General features: G+C 55.0%; 3 protein-coding genes and 1 pseudogene across 3 annotated transcripts in view; 1 reads left to right on the top strand and 3 right to left on the bottom strand.

Annotated features, from left to right (window-relative positions):
- Positions 1 to 5,731: 5,731 nt before the first annotated feature.
- On the bottom strand, positions 5,732 to 7,717 carry LOC144242164 (uncharacterized). Its single transcript, XM_077776961.1, has 2 exons — positions 6,834 to 7,717; positions 5,732 to 6,241 (listed from the first exon to the last, which is right to left on the bottom strand). Exons 1-2 carry the CDS (start codon positions 7,611 to 7,613, stop codon positions 5,732 to 5,734), a joined length of 1,290 nt encoding a protein of 429 aa, XP_077633087.1. The 5' UTR covers positions 7,614 to 7,717.
- On the bottom strand, positions 7,636 to 9,323 carry LOC144242184 (uncharacterized; annotated as a pseudogene).
- Positions 9,324 to 12,580: 3,257 nt separating this feature from the next.
- Positions 12,581 to 25,297, top strand: part of CHERP (calcium homeostasis endoplasmic reticulum protein) — a 17,821-nt gene continuing 5,104 nt past the window's right edge. The window contains 11 exon segments of the mRNA XM_077776993.1: positions 12,581 to 12,667; positions 12,977 to 13,252; positions 15,257 to 15,323; positions 16,092 to 16,299; positions 17,418 to 17,555; positions 17,816 to 17,967; positions 19,475 to 19,586; positions 19,681 to 19,770; positions 21,338 to 21,646; positions 22,137 to 22,346; positions 24,049 to 24,484. Of these exon segments, the coding sequence (XP_077633119.1) occupies positions 12,643 to 12,667; positions 12,977 to 13,252; positions 15,257 to 15,323; positions 16,092 to 16,299; positions 17,418 to 17,555; positions 17,816 to 17,967; positions 19,475 to 19,586; positions 19,681 to 19,770; positions 21,338 to 21,646; positions 22,137 to 22,346; positions 24,049 to 24,484 (2,023 nt within the window). The 5' untranslated portion in view covers positions 12,581 to 12,642.
- The window catches only part of CUNH19orf44 (chromosome unknown C19orf44 homolog), a 27,893-nt gene continuing 24,476 nt past the window's right edge, over positions 21,881 to 25,297 (bottom strand). Inside the window, exon 10 of the mRNA XM_077777244.1 lies at positions 21,881 to 22,680. The gene's annotated coding sequence lies outside the window, so the exon portion shown is untranslated. The remainder of the gene's footprint in view (positions 22,681 to 25,297) is intronic.

The raw sequence follows: 25,297 nt of genomic DNA, 5'->3' as shown, positions 1-25,297 counted from the left end.
TGCTCTAGCCCCAATCACGCACTCACTCTCAAAATAAACTCAAAAAACAACAACAAAAAGAATGAGCTAGATCTATGTATAAAGGGAACAATTTCCAAAACATATGGATATATAAATGTGCCTGCAAATCCATAGCTTACTTCTGTAAAGACACACAAAATACAACACAGCAGTTGCCTCTGGGGAGGGTATATACACGTTTCTTTCAAAATTGCCATGTGTGTATTATTTTATAGCCTGCTAAAAAAATATGCCATGGACCCCTGGGTGGCTCAGTCAGTTGAGCATCTGACTTCAGCTCTGCTCATGATCTCACAGGTCATGAGTTCAAGCCCCCATCAGGCACTCTGCTCTTGGTGCAGAGCCTGCTGTGGATCTTTTGTTGCCCTCTCTCTGCCTCTCCCCTGCTCACGTTCTCTCTCTCAAAATAAACAGACATTTAAAACATTTTTAAAAATAAGTATGCCAGAAATATCTCATGTTATTAAATATCCTCTGATTTTGTGTCTCCGTACATGATACTGCAGTATTCTGAGAGGAATGTGCTATAATGAACCAATCCCTACTGCCACACATTTAAACACATTTTATGGGATGCCTTTGCAGTGCACAGTGTAGCGCATGCTTCTGATTTGGGATTCCTTCTTCACAGCATACTTGCAGATCAAAGCAGGTACGCATACGGCTTTTTCTTTCCATTCTGCTTCTTGGGTGAGTCCCTTCGGCAAATTCATCCCACGCAGGAGTGTGCATTTTACTGGTTTCCTTAAGATTTGTTTCCAGGTTCTTGAGGCCTTCTGTGCAGCAGCCTCTGCTTCTGGCAACTCTACTGCTTTCTTCTGACCAGTGGATTCTCAAGTGGCCTCCACTGAAATGAAGCCAGGTGAGGCCACGTGATGCTTATATGTCCAGTTTCAGATAAATGGCATTTTAAACACTAAGAAATGTAGTGGGGCGCTTGGGTGGCTCAGTCGGTTGAGCGTGTCTGTCTTTGGCTCAGGTCATGATCTCATGGTTCATGAGTCCAAGCCCCACATCAGGCTCTGTGCTGACAGCACCACTTCAGTGTCAGAGCCACTTCAGATCCTGTCCTACCCACCTCTGCCCCTCCCCGGCTTGTGCTCTCTCCCTCTCCCTCTTTCTCTCAGAAAATAAATAAAACATTAAAAACAAAAAACACATGTAGGGGCACCTGGGTGGCTCAGACAGTTAAGCGGCTGACTTTTGATTTCAGCTCAGGTCATGATCTCATGGTCAGCGGGTTCGAGTCCCGCTGACGGCGTGGAGCCTGTTTGGGATTCTCTCTCTCCCTCTCGCTCTGTCCCTCCCCTCTTCTCTCTGTGTCTCTCAAAATAAATAAACTTTAAAAAATGACTGTATAAAAATGACAGTTCTACAATCATTTGAGGGGACAGTTGAGCATTATCAGTATTAAATAAGCACACCCTATGCTAAAACACTTCTAATAGTGGCCCCAAAATGAAACCACTGGAAGAGACTCCATAGAGTCACACTTGAAGAAATGACCGTACATCCATATCACACTGTTCTAAGCAGTCACGAGAAATGACCACATAGATTCATTAGCCTGTTTTGGCTCACAGATCCTGTTAAGAGTCTAAAAAAACACTGTGTATCTTTTTTTTTAATTTTTTAACATTTTTCACTTATCATTCAGAGACAGAAACAGCATGAGCAGGGGAGGGTCAGAGAGAGAGGGAGACACAGAATCCGAAACAGGATCCAGGCTCTGAGCTGTCAGCCCGACGCAGGGCTCAAATCCATGAACCACGAGATCATGACCTAAGCCAAAGTCGGATGCTTAACCGACTGAGCCACCCAGGTGCCCCAACACTGTGTATCTTTAACTCACGAAAACCCTTACAGGTACTGTTATGCCCGAACTGCAAGTCCCCTGAGACCTCCAAGGAGCTGACACCGATGCAAGTACGTAAGGGTCTTTATTACATGCTCGAGCAGGGGCTCACCTGTCAACTGGCGCAGCGGCAGCAGAGTGAAGCCCCGAACAATAGTGAGCGGGGTTTTTACGGGGTAAGGGACGGGGGGTGTTACAGTGCACACGTTGTACGTATAGCATCATCACATAAACACCAATCACAGTTGTACAGCACCCACGGTAACAGTTTTGACCATTATCTGTAAGGTGTTTGTTACTTTTGGAGGGACCCAATCATGACCTTTGAGAATCCTTTGAAAATGACCAATTATGAGGTGAGTTCAAAGGGCCCACGTGGGGTTTAGGCAAGAGGTGAGTGATTGGCTAGTTTGTACAAAGTAACTGTCTATAGACCCCAGTCCCTGACTCAGACCACAGGAATGTTACACATATATTTTTAACCTTTTTTTGATTGGCTGATCTGAGGGTGGCTTCAGCCTTGAGCAATCTGAGGCTTTTCTTCCTGGAACTGAAACTCAGGCCTACTAATTTTTCTGGAGGGCTTGAAGCCTGTCATGGGATTTACTTAGTTGTCTTTCATTCCCACCTTCTATTGTATCCTTGAAGGCCCAATCATGGGTCTTCTTGAAATTTTAAGGGACCTAGTTGTACGTATTCGTCCTCGCTCTGGTCGGCTGGGGGCTGGGCATATTGAGACCTAAGAACCATCAGTCGTATGGCACCCAGACGTTCTCGCATGAAGGCAAGTAATCTATTTAAAGTGTAGGGTCCTAAAGTCAGGAGCAGCAGCAGAAGCGCTAGGGGGCCTGCCAGGGCTGTAATGAGAGCGGTGAGCCAGGGGGACCAGTTAAAGATGTTTTCATACCAATTTTTATTCTGTTCTCTTATTTTTGCTCTTTCCTGTAGATGTTGGCGTACAACAGCTAAGCTGTCTTGTACAATTCCCGAGTTATTGGCATAGAAACAACATTGTTCTCCCAAAGCCTGGCATAATCCTCCTTGGTGTAATAATATTAGGTCTAGTCTCCGCCTGTTCTGTAGCGCCATTTCAGCCAAAGAATCTAAGGAACCTCGTATGTGGCGAGTAGAATTTTCTAGTTGGGCTAAATCAAAGTCAATGGCTTGGGCTAAAGCGTCAAACTGCTGGTTGCCTCGTATTAGAGCAGCTGTGCCTGTTCCGACCCCGGCCTCTATTCCTGTTCCAACTATAAGGGTTGGGAGGGCCGCTGACACTCTGAAGTCTCGCTTGCCTCGAGAGTGTTTTTGTTCAGGCTGGATCTCAAAGAACGAAGATGCAGGCTGGTAATAGACTTGTGGAAAGAGGGTGACTAGGACACATAAGGTGTCGTTCTCTAACACCTGAGGGTGGAGGCAAGGAGTAAGGCCGGAAGTACATGCGAACCACGCCCCACTAGGGGGCCTGAGGTAGGAGGACCCTGTAGCCGTCATGGTCTGATTACATAAGTGACTGAGGTGTGGGAAGGTTGTCAGAGTTCCTCCGTTTCCTAAGACACAGAGGCCTGAACCAGTTACTTCCTGTATAGTTAAAACAGGAGGCTGTCCCCAGGAACAGTGGCCTTCTATGTCTCTGGACACCTGCCCAGAAATTGCCCATCCAACATAGAAAGGTGGTCGTGAATCTAAACAAAGCCAGCAGTCTGTGTTGGTGAGATTTGTGGAATTTAAGAAACTGTAAGTAAGGTTTAGAATAGAGTAGATTACTGGCCTTGATCTGGGGGGCCGGAGCTGGATTGGTACGCCACCCAGGGGGGAATCAGTAGCACTGAGGCTCGGTGCAGCCTGAGTAGGGGCAGGCACACTTGGGGTGGATCTAGGTTTATGATTTGCAGCCGATGCGGCCATAGGCCCCATCGCCACTGGAGGCGGGAGTACTAGTTGTTTTTGAATAGAGAATAAAAAGCCTATGTCGTGACCGGTGAGCCAGAGTCGAATGCCCCACACCTTCACTACTGACCAGTTCTCTGTTTTACCTCTAGGAGTGAGTTGAATAGAAATTGGGTTTCTATTGGATGGACTAGTTTGGTTACTGGCCCGAACAAGGGTAATTAGGTCGTTACTGGGTTGTTTGACCCATGGAGCAATAGTTTCACATCCCCAGGAGCCACAAAAGAAATGTTCTATACCTCCGCAGGTGTCAAAGTTACCAGTCCCAGGGCATACATAAAAGGTCTGCTGTCTTAGATTTTGATGTTGGCAGTCAGCCCCCGATCGACACCCAAAAGTGTTACAATCTACACACTGACCTTTACAAATCTTTGGATTTGTGTTCCAGTGATCTCCCGCTAGACTACAGAGGTCTAAATGGAAGGTAGGGAATGTGATGGATGCTGGTCCGGTTAATGTCAATTCTTGAACTGTCCGCCCCAAGTCTCTAGGTGTTGTTAGGGGTCCTCGCAAAACCCATTTGGCAGTGGTAGGCTGGTGAGGGTTGGGGAGATGGGAGCTGGGATTGGATTTACATACAGTTAGTAGAGCAGTAAAAATCAGGAGCAGCATAGCTTGAGCTTGAGCGGGTTTTTGAGGTTCTTTGTGGCCTTCCATTGAGGGTCTGGTGCCTGGTAGTCCTCTTTGACCGCGAATGGGTCAGCTGGCCAAGAGTGGGTATAGTAAATCCACGTGGCGACTCCGTTGACTTTCAGGGCTGTCGGGGTTGTAAGAAGCACGGCGTATGGGCCTTTCCGCCTGGGCTCTAAGTTTGCTTGGCGATATCTCTTAACGTAGACCCAGTCACCGGGGCAGAAACGATGCAGCTCCAGTGGTGGACCTGTTTCATAGAGGGCATGCAATTTAGGCCAAACATGTTTATGAGCCCACTGGATCTTTTTTAAGTCATTCAGTAGGCGCTGATCTTCAAACTCATTAATCACCTGTGCTTGGAGATTGGGAATAATGGGAGGGGCCATCCCAAACATGATTTCAAAAGGAGTTAATCCCATCTGGTATGGGGAGTTGCATACCCTATAGAGTGCAAAGGGAAGGAGAACCACCCTGTCTCCGCCAGTCTCCAAGGTCAATCTAGTTAAGGTCTCTTTTAAGGTTCTATTCATCCTTTCTACCTGTCCTGAATTCTGGGGTCTGTACGCACAATGTTAATTTCCAATCAATCTCCAGGGCCGTGGCTAAATTCTGGCTTGCCTTGGATACAAATGCAGGTCCATTGTTTGAACCTATCATCTGAGAAAACCCATACCTGGGGAAGGTGTCTTCTAGGAGTTTCTTGGCTACGATCTGGGCAGTCTCATGTTTAGCTGGGAACGCTTCCATCCATCCTGAAAAAGTATCTATAAACACTAGTAGATATTTGTACCCATATAGTCTTGATTTTACCTCAGTGAAGTCTGTCTCCCAGTAGGCTCCAGGTCGTCTTCCCCTCAGGCGGTTTCCGGGGTTGTTAGGATTTTTCGTGGTGTTAGTGAGTTGGCATGCCTTGCAATTGGCCACAATCTGTTCAATCTTAGAAGTTAGCATCTCTGATTTCTATCTTAGCATGGCGAACTAAATCTTGCATTCTTTTGATTCCCATACGGGAGGCACAGTGTATCTTGGTTAGGGCTCTCATACCTAGATCTTCAGGGAAGATGAGCTTGTCATCTGCTGATCTACACCATCCTTTTAGATATTGGGTCATAGGCAGCTTTTTGATCCATTGTAAATCTTTGCTATATTCGGGGACTTTAAGGGAGAGTAGGGTCTCCACGGTCAACCAGGGTGATGGCCAGGGTATGATTGGCCCTGAGAGCAGCTTGTTTGGCTGCTTGGTCTGCTAGGTTGTTGCCCTTAGAGATCAGATTATTATCCTTTTGGTGACCTGGTTAGTGGATAATAGCCAGCTTTTTGGGGAGCCATAAAGCTTTTAGTAAGGCCAGGATCTCTTATTTGTTTCTGATAGTCTTTCCCCCAGCTATGAGCAGTCCCCTTTCTCTGTATATGGCCCCATGGACCTGTGCAGTAGCGAAAGTGTATCTGCTGTCTGTATATATGCTTAATTTTTTTGTCTTTTTCCAGAGTCAAGGCTTTGGTTAGGGCTATGAGCTCGGCCTTCTGTGCTGAAGTGCCAGTGGGCAAAGGTTCTGCCCAAATGGTTTCTTCCATTGACACTACTGCCGCCCCCGCATACCTTTGTCCCTCCTGTATGAAGCTGCTGCCATCTGTGAACCAGGTAATTTCTGCATCTGGAAGTGGAGTGTCCCTCAGATTAGAGCGGGTCCCATGAACTTGAGCCAGGACCTCGGCACAGTCGTGTAAGGGCGCTTCTAAGTCCAGATCCGGCAGCAGTGTGGCTGGGTTTAGGGCTGTGGGGGCCTGGAAAACGATTCGGGTAGGATTAAGCAACAAAGTCTGACAGCGTGTCATGCGGGCACTGCTGACCCATCGGTCTGGTGGTTGTTTTAAGACTCCCTCGATGGCGTGGGGAGTAGTGACAGTTAACTCTTGTCCTAGTGTCAGTTTGTCTGCATCCTTAACCAGAAGGGCTACTGCCGCTATCATGCGGAGGCCTGGGGCCATCTCGTGGCCACTGGGTCAAGCTTCTTTGACAGGTAGGCCGCGGGGCAGCACCATGGGCCCAAGCGCTGGGTCAAGACACCCTTGGCTATTCCTCCGTGTTCATCTATAAACAGATGAAACGGCTTAGTCACATCCAGTAGGCCCAAAGCAGGTGCTGACAGGAAGGCCTGCTTTAAGGTCTCAAAAGCCCTCTGATGTTCCTCAGTCCAGGTGGAGTTAGGCTGCCCTTTGGTGGCCCCATACAGAGGTTGGGCTATCTCAGTGAACCCAGGAATCCAGAGTCTGCAGAAATCGGCTGATCCTAGGAATTCCCGCATTTGTCTGGCATTCCTAGGGGTAGGGATTCTTAGGACAGTCTCTTTCCTCGCCTGTGACAGCCATCGCTTACCCCCCTTGAGGATACAGCCCAAGTACTGTGCTGCTTCTTTACGGATCTGGGCCTTTCTGGCTGAGGCCAGGGTCCTAGGTCTCCCAGGGTTTGCAGCAACCTCTTGGTGCCAGTCAAGCAGGTGTCTCGACCCTCAGCTGCAAGAAGCAGATCATCTACATACTGCAAAAGAGCCAGGTGGGGGTTTTGGGAGTGGAACTCAACCAAGTCCTCGTGCAGGTCTTCGTCAAAGATGGTGGGGGAGTTCTTGAGCCCCTGGGGGAGTCTAGTCCATGTTAGCTGTCCATTGACTCCTTTGTCAGGGTCGTGCCACTCGAAAGTGAAGAGGTCTTGGCTCTTGGGAGCTAGTGGGAGGCTGAAAAAGGCATCCTTTAGGTCTAGGACCGTGTACCAGGTGTGGCTAGGCGGAACAGAGCTCCACAGGGTGTAGGGGTTGGGCACCGTCGGGTGGATGTCTATTACCCGCTTGTTGACCTCCCTCAGATCCTGTACAGGCCTGTAATCGTTAGAATCTGGCTTGCGGACAGGTAACAAGGGTGTATTCCAGGCCGACTGACATGGCCTCAGAACTCCTAGATCTAGGAGGCGCCTAATATGGGGAGTTATGCCCTTTTTGGCTTCTAGGGACATGGGGTACTGGCGGACCCGGGCCGGGTTTGCCCCAGGCTTTAGTTCTGTGAACACTGGGGGCCTATGTTTTGCTAACCCCGTGCCTCCAGTCTCAGCCCACGCTGATAGGAACTGCTGGAGCCAAGGTGGAATCCCCGCATCTGGTGTCATCGGTGTCTCATGCAGGGGATATTCATCTGCCAGCCCCAAGGTGAGCACATGTATTGGCTGCCCAGCCTGGTCCAATACTCTAGTCCCTTCGGCTGAAAAATGAATTTGAGCCCNCTCAGAACTCCTAGATCTAGGAGGCGCCTAATATGGGGAGTTATGCCCTTTTTGGCTTCTAGGGACATGGGGTACTGGCGGACCCGGGCCGGGTTTGCCCCAGGCTTTAGTTCTGTGAACACTGGGGGCCTATGTTTTGCTAACCCCGTGCCTCCAGTCTCAGCCCATGCTGATGGGAACTGCTGGAGCCAAGGTGGAACCCCCGCATCTGGTGTCATCGGTGTCTCATGCAGGGGATATTCATCTGCCAGCCCCAAGGTGAGCACATGTATTGGCTGCCCAGCCTGGTCCAATACTCTAGTCCCTTCGGCTGAAAAATGAATTTGAGCCCCCAGCTTGGTCAGCAGATCGCGGCCTAGCAAGGGGTAGGGGCAGTCTGGGATGACCATAAAGGAGTGGGATACCCGGCCCACACCAAGGCCCGCTGTTCTCCGGGTAGTCCACGGAGCTGCTGTATCCCTGTGGCTCCCTGGCCCCAGGGTGTTTTGTTTGCCAGGGGGCCAGCTGGTTGCAGGAGCACAGAACGTGGAGCCCCAGTGTCCACTAAGAACTCGGTGGACTTCCCCTGCACTTCTAGGGTTTCCCTAGGTTCGGGGAGGGGTGCCAAACCCCGTCTCCCCTAGTCACTGTCATCTCCCATTACTAGAATGGGAGCGTTTGATTTTTTCCTTCTGAGACATTCTCTGGACCAATGTCCTTCTTATTTGCAGTAGGCACATTGATTTTTGCCCAGGCAGGGGCGTCCTCCAACCCGTTGGGAGTTTTCCTTACCTTTTTCTCCTGAAGCCAACAGTCTGAGGCGTCTTTTTCGGTCCTCTGGCTCAGCAGTTGCCGCGAGTAGGATCTTGGCTAGACCCTGGTTTTGTCTTTTTTCGGCTCTTACCTGCTTGTCCTCTGCACTTTCCCTGTTGCTGTAGACCCTTTCTGCCACGACCACTAGATCTTGGAGGTTCTTTTCCCCTAGACGTTCTAGTTTCTGAAGTTTTCTCCGAATGCCGGGAGCGGACTGACTGATAAAAGCCATGGCCACCGCAGCTATGTTTGCTGGGGCCTCAGGATCCATAGGGGTGTACTGGCAGAATGCCTCCATTATTCTCTCAAGGAATGCTGCGGGGCTTTCCTCTGGTCTCTAACATTGTATACTTTGGCCATATTAGTAGGCTTGCGAGCCACAGCCTTGAGACCTGCCAATAGAGTCTGGCAGTAGACTAAGAGACTCTCCTTACCTTCAGCCGAGTTGTAGTCCCAATCTGGCCATGCCAGGGGAAACCCAGCATCAATTTGAGCCTGGTCAGTAGTGGGAACTCCAGTGGGCCCAGGAACCAATTTCCTGGCTTCCGACTGGATTCTTTCCCCCTCCTCAATAGTGAACAGAACCTGCAACAATTGCTGGCAATCATCCCAGGTGGGCTGATGAGTGAACAGAACAGTTTCTAATAGATTAGTAAGGGCACGGGGGTTCTCCGAGAACGGAGCATTCTGAGACCTCCAACTGTACAGATCACTTGTGGCGAAGGGCCAGTAATGGTGGGGCTGGTTGCCCCTATCATCGGGGGGCCTGTGGCCCTCAGGGGCAGGACAGTAGAGTCCGGCCCCTCAGGTGTCATTCCATGGCAACTTCAGGTCCCTTGGGCGGGTCCCATTTCCGCCGACCCCAGGGCCACCGGGGCCGGTGGGACAGAGGGCGCTGGTGGTTCGGGTGGTGCCCTTGCTCCTCCTGCTGGGCCCTGTGGAGGGGGTTGATAAGGAAGGGGAAAATTAATTCCTCCTCTGTTTTGCCCTGTAAGACAGGGTAGAGCGGCACAGAGGGTTTAGCTGCCTTTTTCAGTGTCTCCGAAGCCCAGCGGGTATTTTTCAGCCACTGCCAGGACTGCAGGTTTCTATGGAGGCAAGAAACTTTTAATCCAAGGGGGTGGGTTATTAACCAGATCGGCCCAAACCACAATGTATGGGACTTGGTCGGGATGTCCCGTTTAGGGTTGGAAAACCTGATCCTCAACCTTCCGAATGGGGTCGTGGTCGAAGGTCCCCTCTGGCGGCCATCCCACATTGAAAGTGGGCCATTTGGAGCTGCAGTAGGTTTGAAATGGACCCTTCCTGACAATCATTGAGAGGTTATGTGCTCGTTTTTTAACCTCTCCAAAATGGGCCAACATTAAGTCTAGGGGTTTGGATGAAGTCTGTCCCATAGCGTCAGTCTCAGTCACAAGGCAACAGACACCAACAGAGAAAGTTGACAATCACAGGGAGACACAGAAGGCTAGCTAACAGACTCCCCTGCTCGTTCAGAGAAGAAACTGAAAGTAAGACCCTGACCTCATGCCAGTTCATGGTAGCAACCCGCTCCGTCTTTTACTGAGTTTTGGGGGGGGGCTCAAACCCTTTTACCAATGGGGGGCCTCAAACCCCCTTTACCAATGGGGCCCCGGAATGTCTTCTCGGGATCCCCGTGGTCATGATCTCGTGGCGCGTTTGCCTGACCGTAATTGACCACTTCCAAATATGAATTTGTCCCGAAACCAAGAATAGAAATAGACCGAAATAGACCAGACACGTAGAGACAAATAGGTTCTTACCGGTTGACTGACCCTTCGGTTTGGGGATCCTGGGGGTCTTGGGGTTCCTGGCCAACGCACCAAATGTTATGTCTGAATCATGAGTCCCCTGAGACCTGCAAGGAGCCAACACCGATGCAAGTACATAAGGGTTTTTATTACAAGCTCGAGCAGGGGCTCAACCGTCAACCGACGCAGCGGCAGTAGGGTGAAGCCCCGAACAATAGTGAGTAGAGTTTTTATGGGGTAAGGGACGGGGGAATGTTACAGTGCACACGTTGTACGTATAGCATCATCACATAAACACCAATTACAATTGTACAGCACCCACGGTAACAGTTTTGACCATTCAGTATCTGTAAGGTGTTCATTACTTTTGGCAGGACCCAATCATGACCTTTGAGAATCCTTTGAAAATGACCAATTATGAGGTGAGTTCAAAGGGCCCACATGATGTTTAGGCAAGTGAGTGATTGGCTAGTTTGTACAAAGTAACTGTCTACAGTCCCCAGTCCCTGACTCAGACCATAGGAATGTTACACATATATCTTTAATCTTTTTTTGATTGGCTGATCTGAGGGTGGTCAGAGGGTGGCTTCAGCCTTGGGCAACCTGAGGCTTTTCCTGGAACTGAAACTCAGGCCTATTAATTTTTCTGGAGGGCTTGAAGCCTGTCATGGGTTTTATTTAGTTCAGGTCTTTCAGTACAACAATGTGCTCTCTCTGAACCTCACCACGGTGGATCACAAATTAAAACCCTCATACAGATCTTTACAGGCATGGAAAACCGGCCATGGAACCAGATTAGGAGCTTTATATTCCACAGGCCAATCCCCGCATTCCCTTTGCCTGGAGTGGCCACAGAGCTGGCTCTGGATTCGGATCTCAGTGCAAACGGCACTTCCCAGGGGCAGGCCCCACGCCCTGCTTTACCAAGCTCTCAACACCCTGCTGTTCTCCTTAAGGTCACTTTGGTAATGACGCATTGGTCTGCAGGTCTCTGCCCCTCCTAGGCTGCCTGCTCAGACAGCAGGTCAGTCACCCATCCGGGCATCACAAGCCACATTCAGCCTGCTTTTCTGTGAACAGTCTTTCCTAGTGAACACCTACAATCAACTCATGCTGGGAAAGGCCAACTTAGAACCGCCAGAAAAGCCTTCTACTCTTCCCAACAGAACTGTATTTTAAAACCTGCTTAATTATTATGTTCTGAACACCAATTAAAAAAAATGTTAGGGCCATTTTTGTCTTTGGCTATGCAAGTACCTGCATGACACGCTACGTTTTGCCTCTTGGCCCACAGAGCCTAAAATATTTGCTACCTGGCCCTTTATGGAAGAAGGTTGCCAATTCCTGGCCTAGAGCAGTAGCTGGCAGACGGTGTAATCCGCAAGCGTCAGGTGGAGAAAAATCTGTTAACAATCCGAGAGAAGTGTATCTAACATCTACGGACACTGACTTGCACAGAAAAAACAGGGAGGCAGAGCCAGCCGAGCGTCAACAACGGCAATCTCAACGAGGTCGCATTGCGGGGACGTCCCGTCTCCGTCCTCTAACGTTTACGGCTGCTTGTCTTATCTTTGCCCACCGTCCGCACGCGTCCGCTTCGTCATCATCTGAGAAGAACTGTGCATCTTTCAGGAAGGCGCCGTGCCCTCTGGGCGCGCAGTCTAGAAGGCCAGGGGTCCCCGCAGGTCATGGGCGCTCATTCCCCGCCGCTTGAATGACTGCGCAGAAACCACGGGAGCCCCCATGGGACGCAGTGTGAGGCCAGCGTGGGTCCCCTGCCCCACAGTCTTCCTTACCAAAGCGTTGCGCCGAGCGAAAGACACTGAGCGGGAGGATCTTGCGAAGCTCCATAAGCCCAGTTCCATCCCCGCCAAGCCCGTCGCCTCCCGGACGCACCTCACCTCGCAGTCTTCTCACCGCAGCCTCGCGAGGAGGAAACACAGGCTTTGACCGGCGCAGGGACGCCCCAGGCTTCTGTCCCGCGGAGAACGCAGGCTCTCCAGCAGCGACGGCGGCTTGGGAGGACGCCGCGACGGCGGCTAACGGTAGTTCGCGCCTTTCCACACGTTCGGGGGCGGAGCGCGACAGCGACGCACTCCGCGCAGGCGCGGGAAGGCCCCTGCGCGTGCGCTTCACTAGCCCCTCCCGCGCGACCGGCCTGGCACGGCTTCTTCCCGCCCGCCTTCTGCCCTCACTTCCGCGGTTTCCTGGCGACGGCCGTAAGTGGAGGGCGGAAGCAGCCCGCGAGGCCAGCCGTAAACGGCTCCCTCGCGCCACTTCCGGCCGGCTTCCGCAGACGGGGCTGGTGGGCGATCGTGAGGCGCCGGAGGACGTTCCTTGCGGCCGGAGCCATGGAGATGCCCCTGCCGCCCGACGGTGAGGCCCAGCCTGGGCTCGGGGACCGTTTCTCTCTCCCCGGAATCCCTTCTTGGCCCGCCCCGTCTTCCGGGGTTTCCGGGCCTAGCAGGGGGCGGGGCTCGGCCTCCCGGGTTCGCCTGCGGCCTCTCCCGCGGGTCCCCGCATCCCCGGCGCGCGTGTGGCCCCTATCGGGACCCGTACAAGGGCGGCCTCTCCCGGGCCCAGCCCCAGGGACCCCAGCCCGGCGGACGGGGGCTGGGACGCCAGGGCCCCCGGATTTGGGCGGTCCTCGCTGACGCTCCGCGTGGCCTTTTCTCCGTCCTCCAGACCAGGAGCTTCGAAATGTCATCGACAAGCTGGCCCAGTTCGTGGCTCGCAATGGGCCTGAGTTCGAGAAGATGACGATGGAGAAGCAGAAGGACAACCCGAAATTTTCGTTTTTGTTCGGAGGCGAGTTCTACAGTTACTACAAGTGCAAGTTGGCTCTGGAGCAGCAGCAGCGTGAGTTCTCTCCAGCCCTCAGGCCCCCCTGCCGAGCGATTCCTTTCTCCGACTCCAGTTGGTGCTCTGCCACAAACCGCCTTCTTTGGGGCTGCATGCTCAGTCTCTGAAAATGGGGCAGCTCGGTCTTCGTGATCCCTTGCGCTGTTCCGAGGGCCCTGCCCCGAGCGGCTGCTGGGTCCGAGTGGAATAGAGAACGAGGTTATCGATCCTCTTCCTGGGCTCCGGATCAGGGATTTCTGTGTTGTTTTGCAGACGTGATGACTTAGATCAGCAGAAGTAGAGTGGCTGCTTCAGTGTTTTCCAGAGTGGAAGTGATAGAGGCTGGACCGGGACCCTCCTTGTTAGGTGCCCAGCACCCTTTGCGGGGCTCTCGGGTCTAGCAAGGTTTTTGTGCATTTCAGGTGTTGGCAGTCTAGATCAAAAAGACTTGTTCTTTGGGTTTCAGTTCTTGGCTGATAATTGTCGTTCATCCCTGTTCACAGAGTTGAGTATCAGGCTTACAGAGTTTAAGATGGGTTTAGAATGGCCTTTGAGTAAATAGCCAGTCACCAGGTGGTAAGAGCCCTGAGGGCAGAGCCCACGTGTGTCTTGTTGAGTATCACATTTCAAGCTTCTAGATAGCATTAAATGAATACATAGGGGGTTGCCAAGTGGTAGGCAGTGAAAGGTGGGCATTTCCTAGACTACAAGGTCCCTGAGGCCAACCAGACCTTGTTTGGGTCATCGTTGTGCTGTATAGCACACGGCACTTAGTAGGTGTTCAGGGAAAAGTTTGTAAGAAACAGCAAGGTGATGTGCCGTGGCTTGAATGAACACGGTGTGTTTAGGGAGCCCTAAGAGAAGCTGTGAGACGCACAGCATGGCCGGAGCATAGAACGTGCGTGGAGAAGGGAAGGGTTTGAGTTGGAGTGGTAAATCCCAGGGGAAAGTTGGGGTTTTCTCGCTCGGTCCAGGGGTTCATTTGGTGCCAGTTAGGAGTTAGGCTTGACGTGCAGGTGGGGGTTTGCCTGCAATTGTAGGCAAATTGTCGTGTGCACGTAAGCATTCTGGAGCAGCCATTCATTAGCCCCAGCACGTCCCCTTGAAAACAGCTGCTGTAGGCGGTAGGAAAGCCACAAGAGAATTCGAAAGAAGGGAGAGGTGGGCCAGGTTTGTGGGGCCAGTGTAGAGGACAGGCTCGGGGAGCATGAGTGGAGGCTGGGACCAGGGAGGTCTGTACGTGAAGGAACGGGGCGTTTGATGGTAAGGTCTGAATTAGGTCAGCAGGTTGAGTCAGAGGGCGTGGGCATGGGGGCAAGTAGGGTCAAGGGGTGGATCCATGAACTAGGGCACCGGTTGGATATTTATGGGGGTGGCATAACCAGGCAGAGGAGGACAGTGCTTTGGCTCAAGTGACTGAGGTGAGGTGCAGTTTTCCTTGCAAGGGGGGGCCCACTCCCTCCCTGGAGGGTCGGAAATCAGGGGCTGCTTGGGACTTGGCATCATAATGGGGGGAAGGATGGGGTGCATCTAACAGGGGACGGTGGCTCAGGAGAGGCGTTCTGCTGGTAACGGTGTCTCTGCCGTCTCTGATGTCAGAGTTAGCCAGATGGAAATGGAGAGAGAAGCGTTCAGGCAAAGGAAAGAGCCCTAGGTGGGGTTGGGAGTGGAGGGGGCAACGGCTCAGTGTGGCCGAAGCCCAGGGAAGGAGGGATTGTTGGAGTGGACAGAGGCGGGGGTGCAGATGACGGAGGGCTGGCTTGCTGGGGACTTAGGAATTCTGGAAGCTCTCGGGGAGGTCTTGGAGGATTTTAGGACTGGGTTCTAGAGCAGGTTTAGTCACTGTGTAGCTGGCCCTTCACTCCGGTAGTTTGAGAAGAGTGGGCCCCCAAGACTGTTCTAGAATGGCGCTTCACAAACCCTGATGAAAAACTAGATTTTATTTTTCATTTTGTAAAACGTCCAACCTGTTGTGGAAAGTATATTTTTGCAAGATACAGTTAAAAAAAAAACGAACTGCGAAACATCAAGCTGCTATAAGGTGCCAGAAAGATCCCTTGCCATTTGTGTATTTGGTCTGGGTTTCGCCAAGGGCTGGCACTCGGACCACACTGTCACCAGCAGAACTCTGGCTGTGGTATCGAGGAGAGGTGCAGGGGGCAGCACTGGACTCCGGAGACCAGTTCCAAGGGTGATGTAGGTGACGATGGCAGGGACACAGATCGGAGTGTGATGCGGGAGGCTCTGACCTGACTCCGCGGTGTGGCTTGTTAGTGTGAGGCGCACGGGAGAGGGAAGTGCCTGGGCGTCGGCGTAACTGTGCCAGCCACGGAGACGGGGAAGGGCCCTGGGGAGGTGGAGCGCGTGGCGAGAGGACGCGCGTGCCTGTGTGAGGTGCCTGGGGAAGGCCAGTGGGCTGCCGGGGCTGTAATTGGATCCGGGGCGCCAGGAGTACAGAATGGAGACGACAGGTAGGAGCCATGGCAAACCTAACTGCAGCCTCAAGTTACCATGTCACATTCCCCTGCGGGCTCGCCCAGAGAAGAGGGTGGAACTGGGCCTCCCAGCCTCCCAGGGTCGGGCAGAGGAAGACGAAGGGGCCCTGGGGGCAGCCATACAGGCCGAGTGAGACTAGGACCGAAGACGNCCATGGGGTGAGAGAAAAGGAGGTGAAGAACTGAAGATGAGTCTCAGCTGTAAAGTTGTTGAGAGGGGGCTGAGACAGAGGGAGTTTTTAGAGGTAGAAACTGCTGAGGAGGCTGGGGAAGGAGAGACTGCCTTGGGCTGGGGCTGTTTGTGGTCTGGGTTCAACACGGGCTCGGACCTAGGTGAGGGGTGGAGAGGGATGGGCTCCATCTCAGCTGGAAGACCAGTGGGCAAGGCCAGATGGCAGGCTGGAGGAGGGCAAGGTGGCGTCGCACAGAAGAGTCCAGGACTAGGCTGGGGGAGTTGAGGGCAGGGCAGGAGGGGCCGGGCTGGCCCTGGGTGAGGGGCTGGGGAGGGGGGGGTCNGAGCCAGCCACGCCCCTGCCGCCCCTGCCGCAGCCCCCGCTGGCCCCTGCTGCGCCCATCGCGCCGGCGCAGGGAGCCCCCTCCATGGACGAGCTCATCCAGCAGAGCCAGTGGAATCTGCAGCAGCAGGAGCAGCACCTGTTAGCTCTCAGACAGGTACAGGGCCTGTGCTTCGGCTGCCCTCTCCCTCCCACCCCTGCGGGCCCTGAGAAGGGGGGGGTTCCTGTGTAGGCCTGGGGCCCTCCCTGCTGCCCCTCTTGGTCCCAAGGTGGGTACCCGGAGCTCAACTTGGGCCTCAGTGTTCGCATCTGTATGCCGGGACTAAGAACGGTTATCAGAGGAACCCATCGCCGGACGTCAGCTCTGAGGACAGGGCCGCCACCCCTTGGGGAGTGTTTAGCCGGACCCCTGACAACGAACACGGCTCTTCTTGTTCAGTGACGTCATCCCGCAAGCTCTTTGACACAGGGACACCCTTTGCGACGGTGGGACGGATGTCCACAAGTGCGGCCGCAGGCTAGAAGGCCAGGCGGCCTCTGGTGCCACTGGCCCCAGCTCCTGCTAGCTCGGCCACCTCGGGCTGTCACGGGGAAGGACCCTTTTGTCCTGGTTTGAGTTTTTGGCCAAGTACAGCAGGACGAATTGCCAGAAAAGCAGATGAATAAAAAGGAAGTCACCAGAAATGGCAGCTCCATTTTTACGACTAGATGTTAAATTACCATCATTTTGCTGGAAACAAAACCTTCCAGGACGCTTCCGCCCTCAGTTCCCATGCAGGGCTCGTCCCGGACTGGGTGGCCCGGCTCGGCCCGCCCCGAGCTGACTGCCCCGCCCACCGCAGCATGGGCCTCGGCCACCTCTCAGCCTGCGACTCTAGCATGCGAGACCCCACGCCACAGTTTAGCTCCCATTTCCCTGACTGCTAGCGTGGTTGCTCTCTCTCCCCCCAGCCACTGACTGTGTCTCTCTCTACTGTTCGTCCCCACTTGTCGCTCAGTTTTCATTCTGTTTTTGTCGAACTGAGTTGCTGGCCTCTGGGTGTTCGTGTTTGCATCCATGACGTCGGGGGCAGACGTCGCTCTTGCTGTGTCTGGTCTTGCTCTGTCTTTTGCCTGCCGCAGTCCTGCTGTGTCTAGGACTGTCCCAGATGCGTGTCTCGGGGTTCAGGTGTGAGGGACGGGACCCCCTGATGCTGGGGGCAGGGCCGTGATGGCCCGGCTCAGCCTGAGCCGAGGACCCCCCTCGCTCCACCTCCATCCTGCTTGGCCTCCCAGGAGCAGGTGACAGCAGCTGTGGCCCACGCGGTGGAGCAGCAGATGCAGAAGCTCCTGGAGGAGACCCAGTTGGACATGAATGAGTTTGACAACCTGCTGCAACCCATCATCGACACATGTACCAAAGATGCCATCTCGGTGAGTGCGGGTGGGGGCTGGGGGCGTGCTTCCGGAATCCAGTGCTCCTGATGAGGCAGGGACCCCCTGCAGCCTGCGTAGGGTGGGAGTGCTCGGGCCGGGGGGTGGGGGATCTGCCCCTTCCGTCCTCTCCTGAGCGCCATGGGCAGCTGTGCTGCTCCCCCGGAGAGGGTGCCAGAAGGCAGGCAGAAGCCAGGTGTGCAGCCGAGCGCTTGGACCCCACACCCGCGGGGCCTGCCCTNCTGGGCTGGCTGTTGCAGGCTGGGAAGAACTGGATGTTCAGCAACGCCAAGTCCCCCCCTCACTGTGAGCTGATGGCGGGCCACCTCCGGAACCGCATCACAGCTGATGGGGCACATTTTGNGCCCAGGAATATGGGGGTCGCTTGTCCAAAGACCCCAGAGGAGGGTTGGTCTGAGCCATGAGCCATCCATCAGGAGGACACCCCACCCCCCCCCTACATCTTGGCCCCTTCCCTGGACCCTTCACTTCACCCGGGCCACCATCCCCTGACTCCTTACTCTCCTCGGGCAGCTTCGGGGTGTCTCTCGGCGTCTGTCTGTGTCAGCTGCCCACTTCTCTTCGCTGATCTACACACACACACCCTCTCCCTCTCCCTCTCGCCTGACTCTGCGCTGCTGCAGGTCCCTCCCGTGGGGTCCTCTTTGCTGCCCTCCGTCCCACCCCCACCACACACACAGCCCTCCTGAGGCCAGTCCTGTGTTTACTTCTGCACGGCCTCCCTGGTACCTTATGATAAAGGCTAACTTAAAAAAAAAATAAAACCCGCGGGCCAAAGGAGGCCCAGGGAGGAGATTGGCAAAAGAAGCACATGTTGCTGGTGAGGTTGCTGCTTAGCCGTCAAGACTGGCTGCCAAGTTTGGCTTTGAGCTTGGCCTGGCTGAAGGGGATGGCTCCCTCGAGAGCAGCAGAAACGGCCTGCCTCTCCCCCGACCCTTACCCCATCTCGCCCCATCCCCTGCCGCGAGTGTGCGGCCTGGGTCCCCACCTCTCCGCTCCCTGTTTACTGTGCCATGTAGATGGCTCTGTTACCGTTCGGCCGCTCCCTGCCTTGTCCCTCCATTATTTTTCTGCCGTTGGGAAATAGGCAGCTGCTCAGAACCTTCTCTGCTCTCCTGCTTCCACCAGCCGCTGTGCTGCCCAGGGCAGCTCTGCAGAGACGGCCCCGTTTCTGGTAGCTGTCCAGCCACGCTCCTCCTGAGCTCTGCTCTGTCCAGACGCCCAGTGCCGCTCCCCGTCCTCCCCCCTGGACTGCCCTCCCCTCCTCCCCTCCCGTTCCTCTCCCCGGCGCTGCGCTCCTTGCTCTCTCGGAGCACCCTCTGGTGAGCTAGGTGCTGGGAGGGCCTTGGGCTGCTCACCTTCTGCCCTGTGTCCTCCTCCAGGAGGCAACGTGTCCAATCAGGCTCTGCCCCCTAACGGCCCCCACACGGCCACGCCCATTTACACACAAGCGCCCCCGGGAAGATGTGAGGACAGGCTGGCTGGCATGGCCGGCACGCTCCCTCTGCCACCTGAAACGCGGAGCTCGGGCCGAGATGTCCTTGTGCACAGGGGGTGACAGGGCTGAGTGAGGCCCCGCGGGCAGCCGGGGTTTCTGCGGGCCTTGTGTCCGTCATCCTGGGAGGAAAGGGTTATTTTACCAATCAGGAGATGTGGGTGACAGCCCCTGCCCTGAAGGCCCCCAGGCTGTTCTTTCCCTCCTCCCACTGCAGTCCATCTGTCACTTGGGCCCAGGCACCAGCATGGGTCTTATGGGGAACCCAGCCCTCGTCCCGGCCGGGTTGGGGGCCCGTGTCCCGAGAAGGCAGAGGGTGCTGTCGCTGGAGCCGCAATGGTAACGGGCGCGTGGCCGGGTCCCGCCCCAGGGCCCTGACGCGCGGAAGGTCTCTCCCTCACAGCCAGCGCAAGCAGGCCAGGGAGCTGCTGGCCGCCCTACAGAAAGTCGTGGTGCCCATCTACTGCACCAGCTTCTTGGCCGTGGAGGAGGACAAGCAGCAGAAGATCGCCCGGGTACGTGGGGCAGCCGGGAGAGGCGGGGGGCGTGGGGCTGCGGGTGGCTCTGGATTTCCTTCTGACGCAGCCTCTCCCTCCTCCCCACATCCAGCTCCTGCAGCTCTGGGAGAAGAATGGCTACTTTGACGACTCCATCATCCAGCAGCTCCAGAGCCCGGCCCTAGGACTCGGCCAGTACCAGGTGGGCGCCCCCTCCCCACCACGCCGCTCCCTGGGACCTGGGTGGCTCTCGCCAGGGCCCGGAGGGTATGGAAGTTATGGCGGCTGCCATCCCGGCACCGTCCCGCAAGTCGAGGGCACCGCAGCCCCCGCCTGGGTCGGGAACTGCTGACGGGGCGGTGATCTCAGAAGCTGCGCCTCTCTGGGGAGGTGGTGAGCAGTGGCAGGTGGGGTCTGAGCAGCGGCCTATGGGGACTCCTGCCCCGTCCACAGTAGCCAGGGAGCCCCGCCCCCGGCGAGCCTGCCTGACTCTGTCCTGGTGCTCTCGTGACCAGGTTGCCCTGTTCAGGCCCTGCTGTTGGCTTCTTGGCCCTGGTCCTCCGGGCTTGCTTCCACACAATGGAAGCATCAAAAAGCCTTGACAGTCTTCAGCTGCCGTGGCCCTGTTGTGCATAGTCAGTGCTCCCTATGCACACGTCTGCCTTTTCTCTGGGGATGGGGGTGCAGGGAGGGGGGGACCAGCCAAGTCTCCTTGGTCACCCCTGCTCTGGCACCGGCATCACTGCCCCATCCACGGTTGCTAGAAGAAAAAGCAGAGCTCTTCCCCGCTTTGGTTGGGCTGAAAGGCATCACTTCTGTGCAGAGATCTGGCGCACAGCATCTGAGTGTCAGAAGCTGTGTTGACTGTGTCCTCTTGATGGTCTCGAATGCTACCTCCCCACAGGGGAGAAGTTTTCCTGCTCAGAGAGACCGATGAAGACAGTGCATGTTGTAGTTTTAAAAACTCTTTCCCACTTTTTTTTGTTGTGAAAAAAACACACCTTGTCACACTGACGTTAACTGCTTTTTTCTTTTGAGTTGGTGATAACAGCTCATGTTCGTGGCGCTGCCCTAGGCCCTTTGCATATGTTATTTCACTGAGTCCTCTCCACAATCCTTGGAGGTAGATTATGTTACTAATTTTACAGAGGAGGAGTTGAGGTACAGGGAGACTGTGACTTGCTCAGAGCTGTGTAGCAAGTGAACATTGTGGCCCGTGATCATGGCCTAGAATTTTGTCCGTATTGTGTATGTGGGGTTGTTGTTTGGATTTTTTTTTTTTTTTTTAGTTTATTTTGAGAAGGACAGAATGTGAGCAGGAGAGGGTCAGAGAGAGAGAGAGGGAAGTGAGAATCACAAGCTCACAGCGCAGAGCCCAACCCAGGAGACTCAGACCCACAAAACTGTAAGATCATGACCTGAGCCGAAATCAAGAGCTGGTGGCTTAACTGAGCCACCCAGGCGCCCCTCAGGGTGTTTTTAACAGTCGTGCGACAGTCAAGGCCACAGCTGTTGAGGCTTGTGCCTGTCATTAGAGAATTACAAACTTAACTGCAACGAACATTTCTTGTCACCAGTTTTTGTCTAGATTTCGATGCTCTGTGCTTGTCAGGACTTATGTGATGGTCACCTGCCTGCCTACTCGGGGCTCCTGGGCCTCCCTGCCCAACGCACCATCCCAGATTCCGGGGGCTTGCCAGGGTTTGCTCTGGAAGTTCCGGAACCAGGCAGCGAGTCCTGAGTGGCAGCTGCTCTCCTCTCTCTGCCAGGCAACCCTCATCAATGAGTACTCCTCGGTGCTCCAGCCAGTGCAGCTAGCTTTTCAGCAGCAGATCCAGACCCTCAAGACGCAGCATGAGGAGTTTGTCAACAGCCTGGCCCAGCAGCAGCAGCAGCANAGAGAAGGGCTCTGGTTGTGTGGGCCCTAAACAGGGCCCAGTCCTAGGGCCAGATTCTAACCTGTTTCCAAATACTAGGCCCAGAGGTTTCACAGGCAAACATGACCAAATCCTTAGAATTCAGAGGATTCCTTTCCTCTACAAACTACCCCAGAGAACACAGAGCAAGGAAAGCTGCCCGTATTTTGAGAATAACTTAAATCAGATGGACAGAGACCTAAAAAGAATTATAAAGTTCACGTAGTTTCACTTCTGAATACAAACACAGAACTACTTAACGCCTGAAATCTAGCGAAGTATTTAAAACTACATCATGATGAAATAGGATTTGCCCCAGGAACGCGGAAGGATGGTTTGACACGTAAAAGTCTCGTGAAGATAACAGATGAGCTGGGGAAAAAACAATCTTTCAAATAGATGCAGAAAAGATATTTAATAAAAGTCAGTAGTGAAAATTTTTGAGCAAACGAGATAGAGCAGAAGTTAAGGTATTTGTTGTGAAGTTTTCAAAGGAGGGCGTGTGTCCTGTGTGAGGTCAGTTCCCCCACTTCTCACTGCCTTCCCGAAGGCGATCACTTTCCAGTGGGGTCCCGCAGTGAAGATGTCCTGAGAGGTAAGGGTCCCGCAGTGGTCACTGATCCTCTTTTCCGGCGGCGCCTCCTGCTGACCATTGCCCTTGCTGACCACCTTCTTGCTGGTTCTAGATGACAGCAAGCCTCCCATCCAGATGCCTGGCTCCTCTGAGTACGACGCCTCGGGAGGAGTCCAGGATCCTGCCACTGCCGGCCCCCGGGGCCCTGGGCCCCACGATCAGATCCCACCTAACAAGCCCCCATGGTTTGACCAGCCTCATCCTGTGGCTCCTTGGGGCCAGCAGCAGGTATTTTCCCAGGTGGGCGTGGGTGGGCCGTGTCCTGTGTGGGTGGGTTTGGCTTTTCGTGGCTTGCTGGGGCAACCGGAGGTTCTGCAGCGGGGCCCTGGGCAGGGCATATGGGGGAGAGAGACCAGCCCTGTATTCCTAGGGGGCAGGGGCAGAACAAGGCAAGTCAGGTGTTCACACCCATCCCGATGCTGACCGTCCGGGCTCCTTGGGGACATCGGTCCCCATGTTGGGTGAGGGCTGGGGAACCTCAGAGGGTGAAGTACAGCCAGGTGAGCGGTTTCCGCCCCGTCTGTAACTGGCTCAGCTAGCACAGTGCCAACACTCTGTCGCCCTGAAAAGAACACAGTGCTTGCTTAAGAAACAGGAAGGTCAGAAATGTAAAGCTGTGGTGCTTTCTGGGGCAGAGATGCTGGTCTCTCCTCTGCTTCCCTGGGGTCAAAAATTTCTAGGCCAGGGTCATTTCATCCAGCTTTGTGTGACTGGGGAACACTGGAAAAGATCCACTTGCTCTCTGGTCACTGGATCTGATTAGACAGAGCTTTTAGGTATAGCCCCGGGCCATTCCTGGGTGTCCACTTCCCCCTGACGGGGCCTAGTGGTTGCAGCCCTGCCAGGGGACTCTGTGGAGGGGGTGGGAGACAACTCTGGACTGACAAGGGGGGGGCTGTGGCTTTGCATCCCTAACCCCCCCACCCCAGCGTCATGATAAGAGGTTTGATTTCACAAAAGATTGGGCATCTCCACAAAGAAAACTTGTACCTCTTGAGTGCCGGCTGTGAGCCGTGTGGTTTTGGGGCATTTTACGGTTGCCCTCTACTGAGGGAACAGTTCCGTCCCCGTTTTGTAGGTGTGGAAAACAGAAGCCCTCAGTGTCTCCAGGCTCCGCCTTCTCTCTGGGGACTGGCGGGATGGGTCGTGACAAGGGGCCCCTCACTGAGGGGCTGCCCCGAGGCAGAGGTACACTTGGCCTGGCCTGACCTGCCCACGTGGTGTCTTACACAGTTTGAAGTAATTTCCATGTTTAAAGTCTGACTCTCTAACTTCTCGAAAGACTTGAGTGTGGTGCGTCCTCAGCCCACCTCTGTGCTGGTGGTTAGCGGAGCGAACCAGCTGTGACCCTGGAGATGGCCCTCTGGTCGACCTTCTGGGCACCTTCCCCACTGGCCTTGAGTTTGGGGTCAGAATCCCAGTTCTCAGCCTCACAGCAGCAGTTGCGTGAGATCCCGAGCTTACGTTCTCTCTCTGCAGGACATTCCCTGCTACGGGCCCCTGGGAGCCCCTGAGACTGGATTGAGTTCATATGGGAGAGGGCCTGGAAAACCTTGCAGGACAGAGGGGAAGTGACAAGGAAGGGGGTGTCATCAGGGCAGGTGTCCGCAGCCATGGGTCCCCGGGCCCAGCTGCTCTGCAAGCCATGGGAGAGGCATGTGTGCGCCGGCTGCCCAGGGCCAGGGGGGGACGGGAGTGCCTTGGCCGGCCTCTGTGTCTGGCTGCCGTGAGGCACCAGGGCCCTCCAGCTGAGACGCGGGTGCGGCAATGCGGGTGTGAGCCCAGGGGTGCGCCCCGGGGGCACAGTGTCCGCCATGTGGCCCCTGGGTCAGGACCGGCCGCCTCCACGGGCCAGGCCACTGCTGCAGAGAGGAGGCCAGTGCCGGCCCGGCCTTGTGGGGGGGGCTCACGTCCACCCTTTGCCTTGCAGCCTCCCGAGCAGCCCCCCTACCCGCACCACCAGGGCGGGCCGCCCCACTGCCCACCCTGGAACAACAGCCACGAGGGCATGTGGGGCGAGCAGCGTGGGGATCCCGGCTGGAACGGCCAGCGGGACGCGCCCTGGAGCAGCCAGCCCGACCCCAACTGGAACAGCCAGTTCGAGGGCCCCTGGAACAGCCAGCACGAGCAGCCTCCATGGGGCGGAGGCCAGCGCGAGCCGCCCTTCCGCATGCAGCGGCCGCCGCACTTCCGGGGGCCCTTCCCGCCCCACCAGCAGCACCCACAGTTCAACCAGCCGCCGCACCCCCACAACTTCAACCGCTTCCCGCCTCGCTTCATGCAGGACGACTTCCCCCCGCGGCACCCTTTTGAGCGGCCGCCCTACCCCCACCGCTTCGACTACCCCCAGGGGGACTTCCCCGCTGGTGAGTGCGAAGGTGGCCCCCATGGGGATGGTCCTCTGTCCCGAACACGCCCTCCCTCTCCTGCCCCTCGTTCCCATTCCTTGCTCGGAGGAGGTGCCTGACGGATCCCTCTCCAGAGCAGGTGCTGCTCAGGGTCATTGCCGCGGGACCTGGCATGTCCCCTGAGCCCTGGTGACAAGCAGGGGCTCACAGGATGGTGTGGAAGCCCAGGCTGGGCCCCTGGGACAGTGGGGAGACGAGCAGAGGCTGGCGGCTCCGGTGGGGGCATGTGCCACTGCGCAGCCTGGCTGTCAGGGTGTGAAGTCCTGTCCTCGCTTCTCACATGGCCTGGGCGGAGGGCGCTGCGTCTGTCCGTCCTACACGGGGGACACGTGAGGGAGGACGCGCTGTGGAAGGAGAGCAGCTCCCAGGCCCCACAGTGGACTGGGGGGGGGGGTGTCCCTTCGGGGCTACTTGCCTGGCTGTTTTCATCAGCTTTTCTAGTTCTTTGCTCCTTTTTTTTTTAAAAAGAATCTCTAGCTTAGTTGACTTTTTAAAAAACTTCTCTGTCGTTCCTTCTATGTTTATTTTAAAACTCATTCTTGACCGTAAATGCAGTTGACCCCACAACATTCACTGCCACATTCACTGTACGGGTTTCCGCAGGCCGTTGTCACACAGCACAGGGTGGCCTGGCCCCTGCTCCGGGGGCTGAGAGAGCAGGGGGTCTTCTCCCCGTCTCCAAATACAGTCACGGCCTGGGGACGGGAGCCCGGTTCTGCCCATAATATTGCTATTCTTAAGGTTTTGTGATTTCCCTTCGTTCTTTTGCCT

This window comes from Crocuta crocuta, unplaced genomic scaffold, assembly GCF_008692635.1.
Source record: "Crocuta crocuta isolate KB4526 unplaced genomic scaffold, BGI_CrCroc_1.0 scaffold77, whole genome shotgun sequence".
NCBI classification, from domain to species: Eukaryota; Metazoa; Chordata; class Mammalia; order Carnivora; family Hyaenidae; genus Crocuta; species Crocuta crocuta.
This window is presented reverse-complemented; position numbering and strand designations above follow the sequence as displayed.

Coding starts and splice junctions, on each gene's coding strand:
- LOC144242164 (XM_077776961.1), bottom strand. CDS start 7,613: ATGACACCAGATGCGGGGATTCCACCTTGGCTCCAGCAGTTCCTATCA. Junction 6,242..6,833: donor GGGCTGTATCCTCAAGGGGG/GTAAGCGATGGC, acceptor ATCGTTTTCCAG/GCCCCCACAGCCCTAAACCC.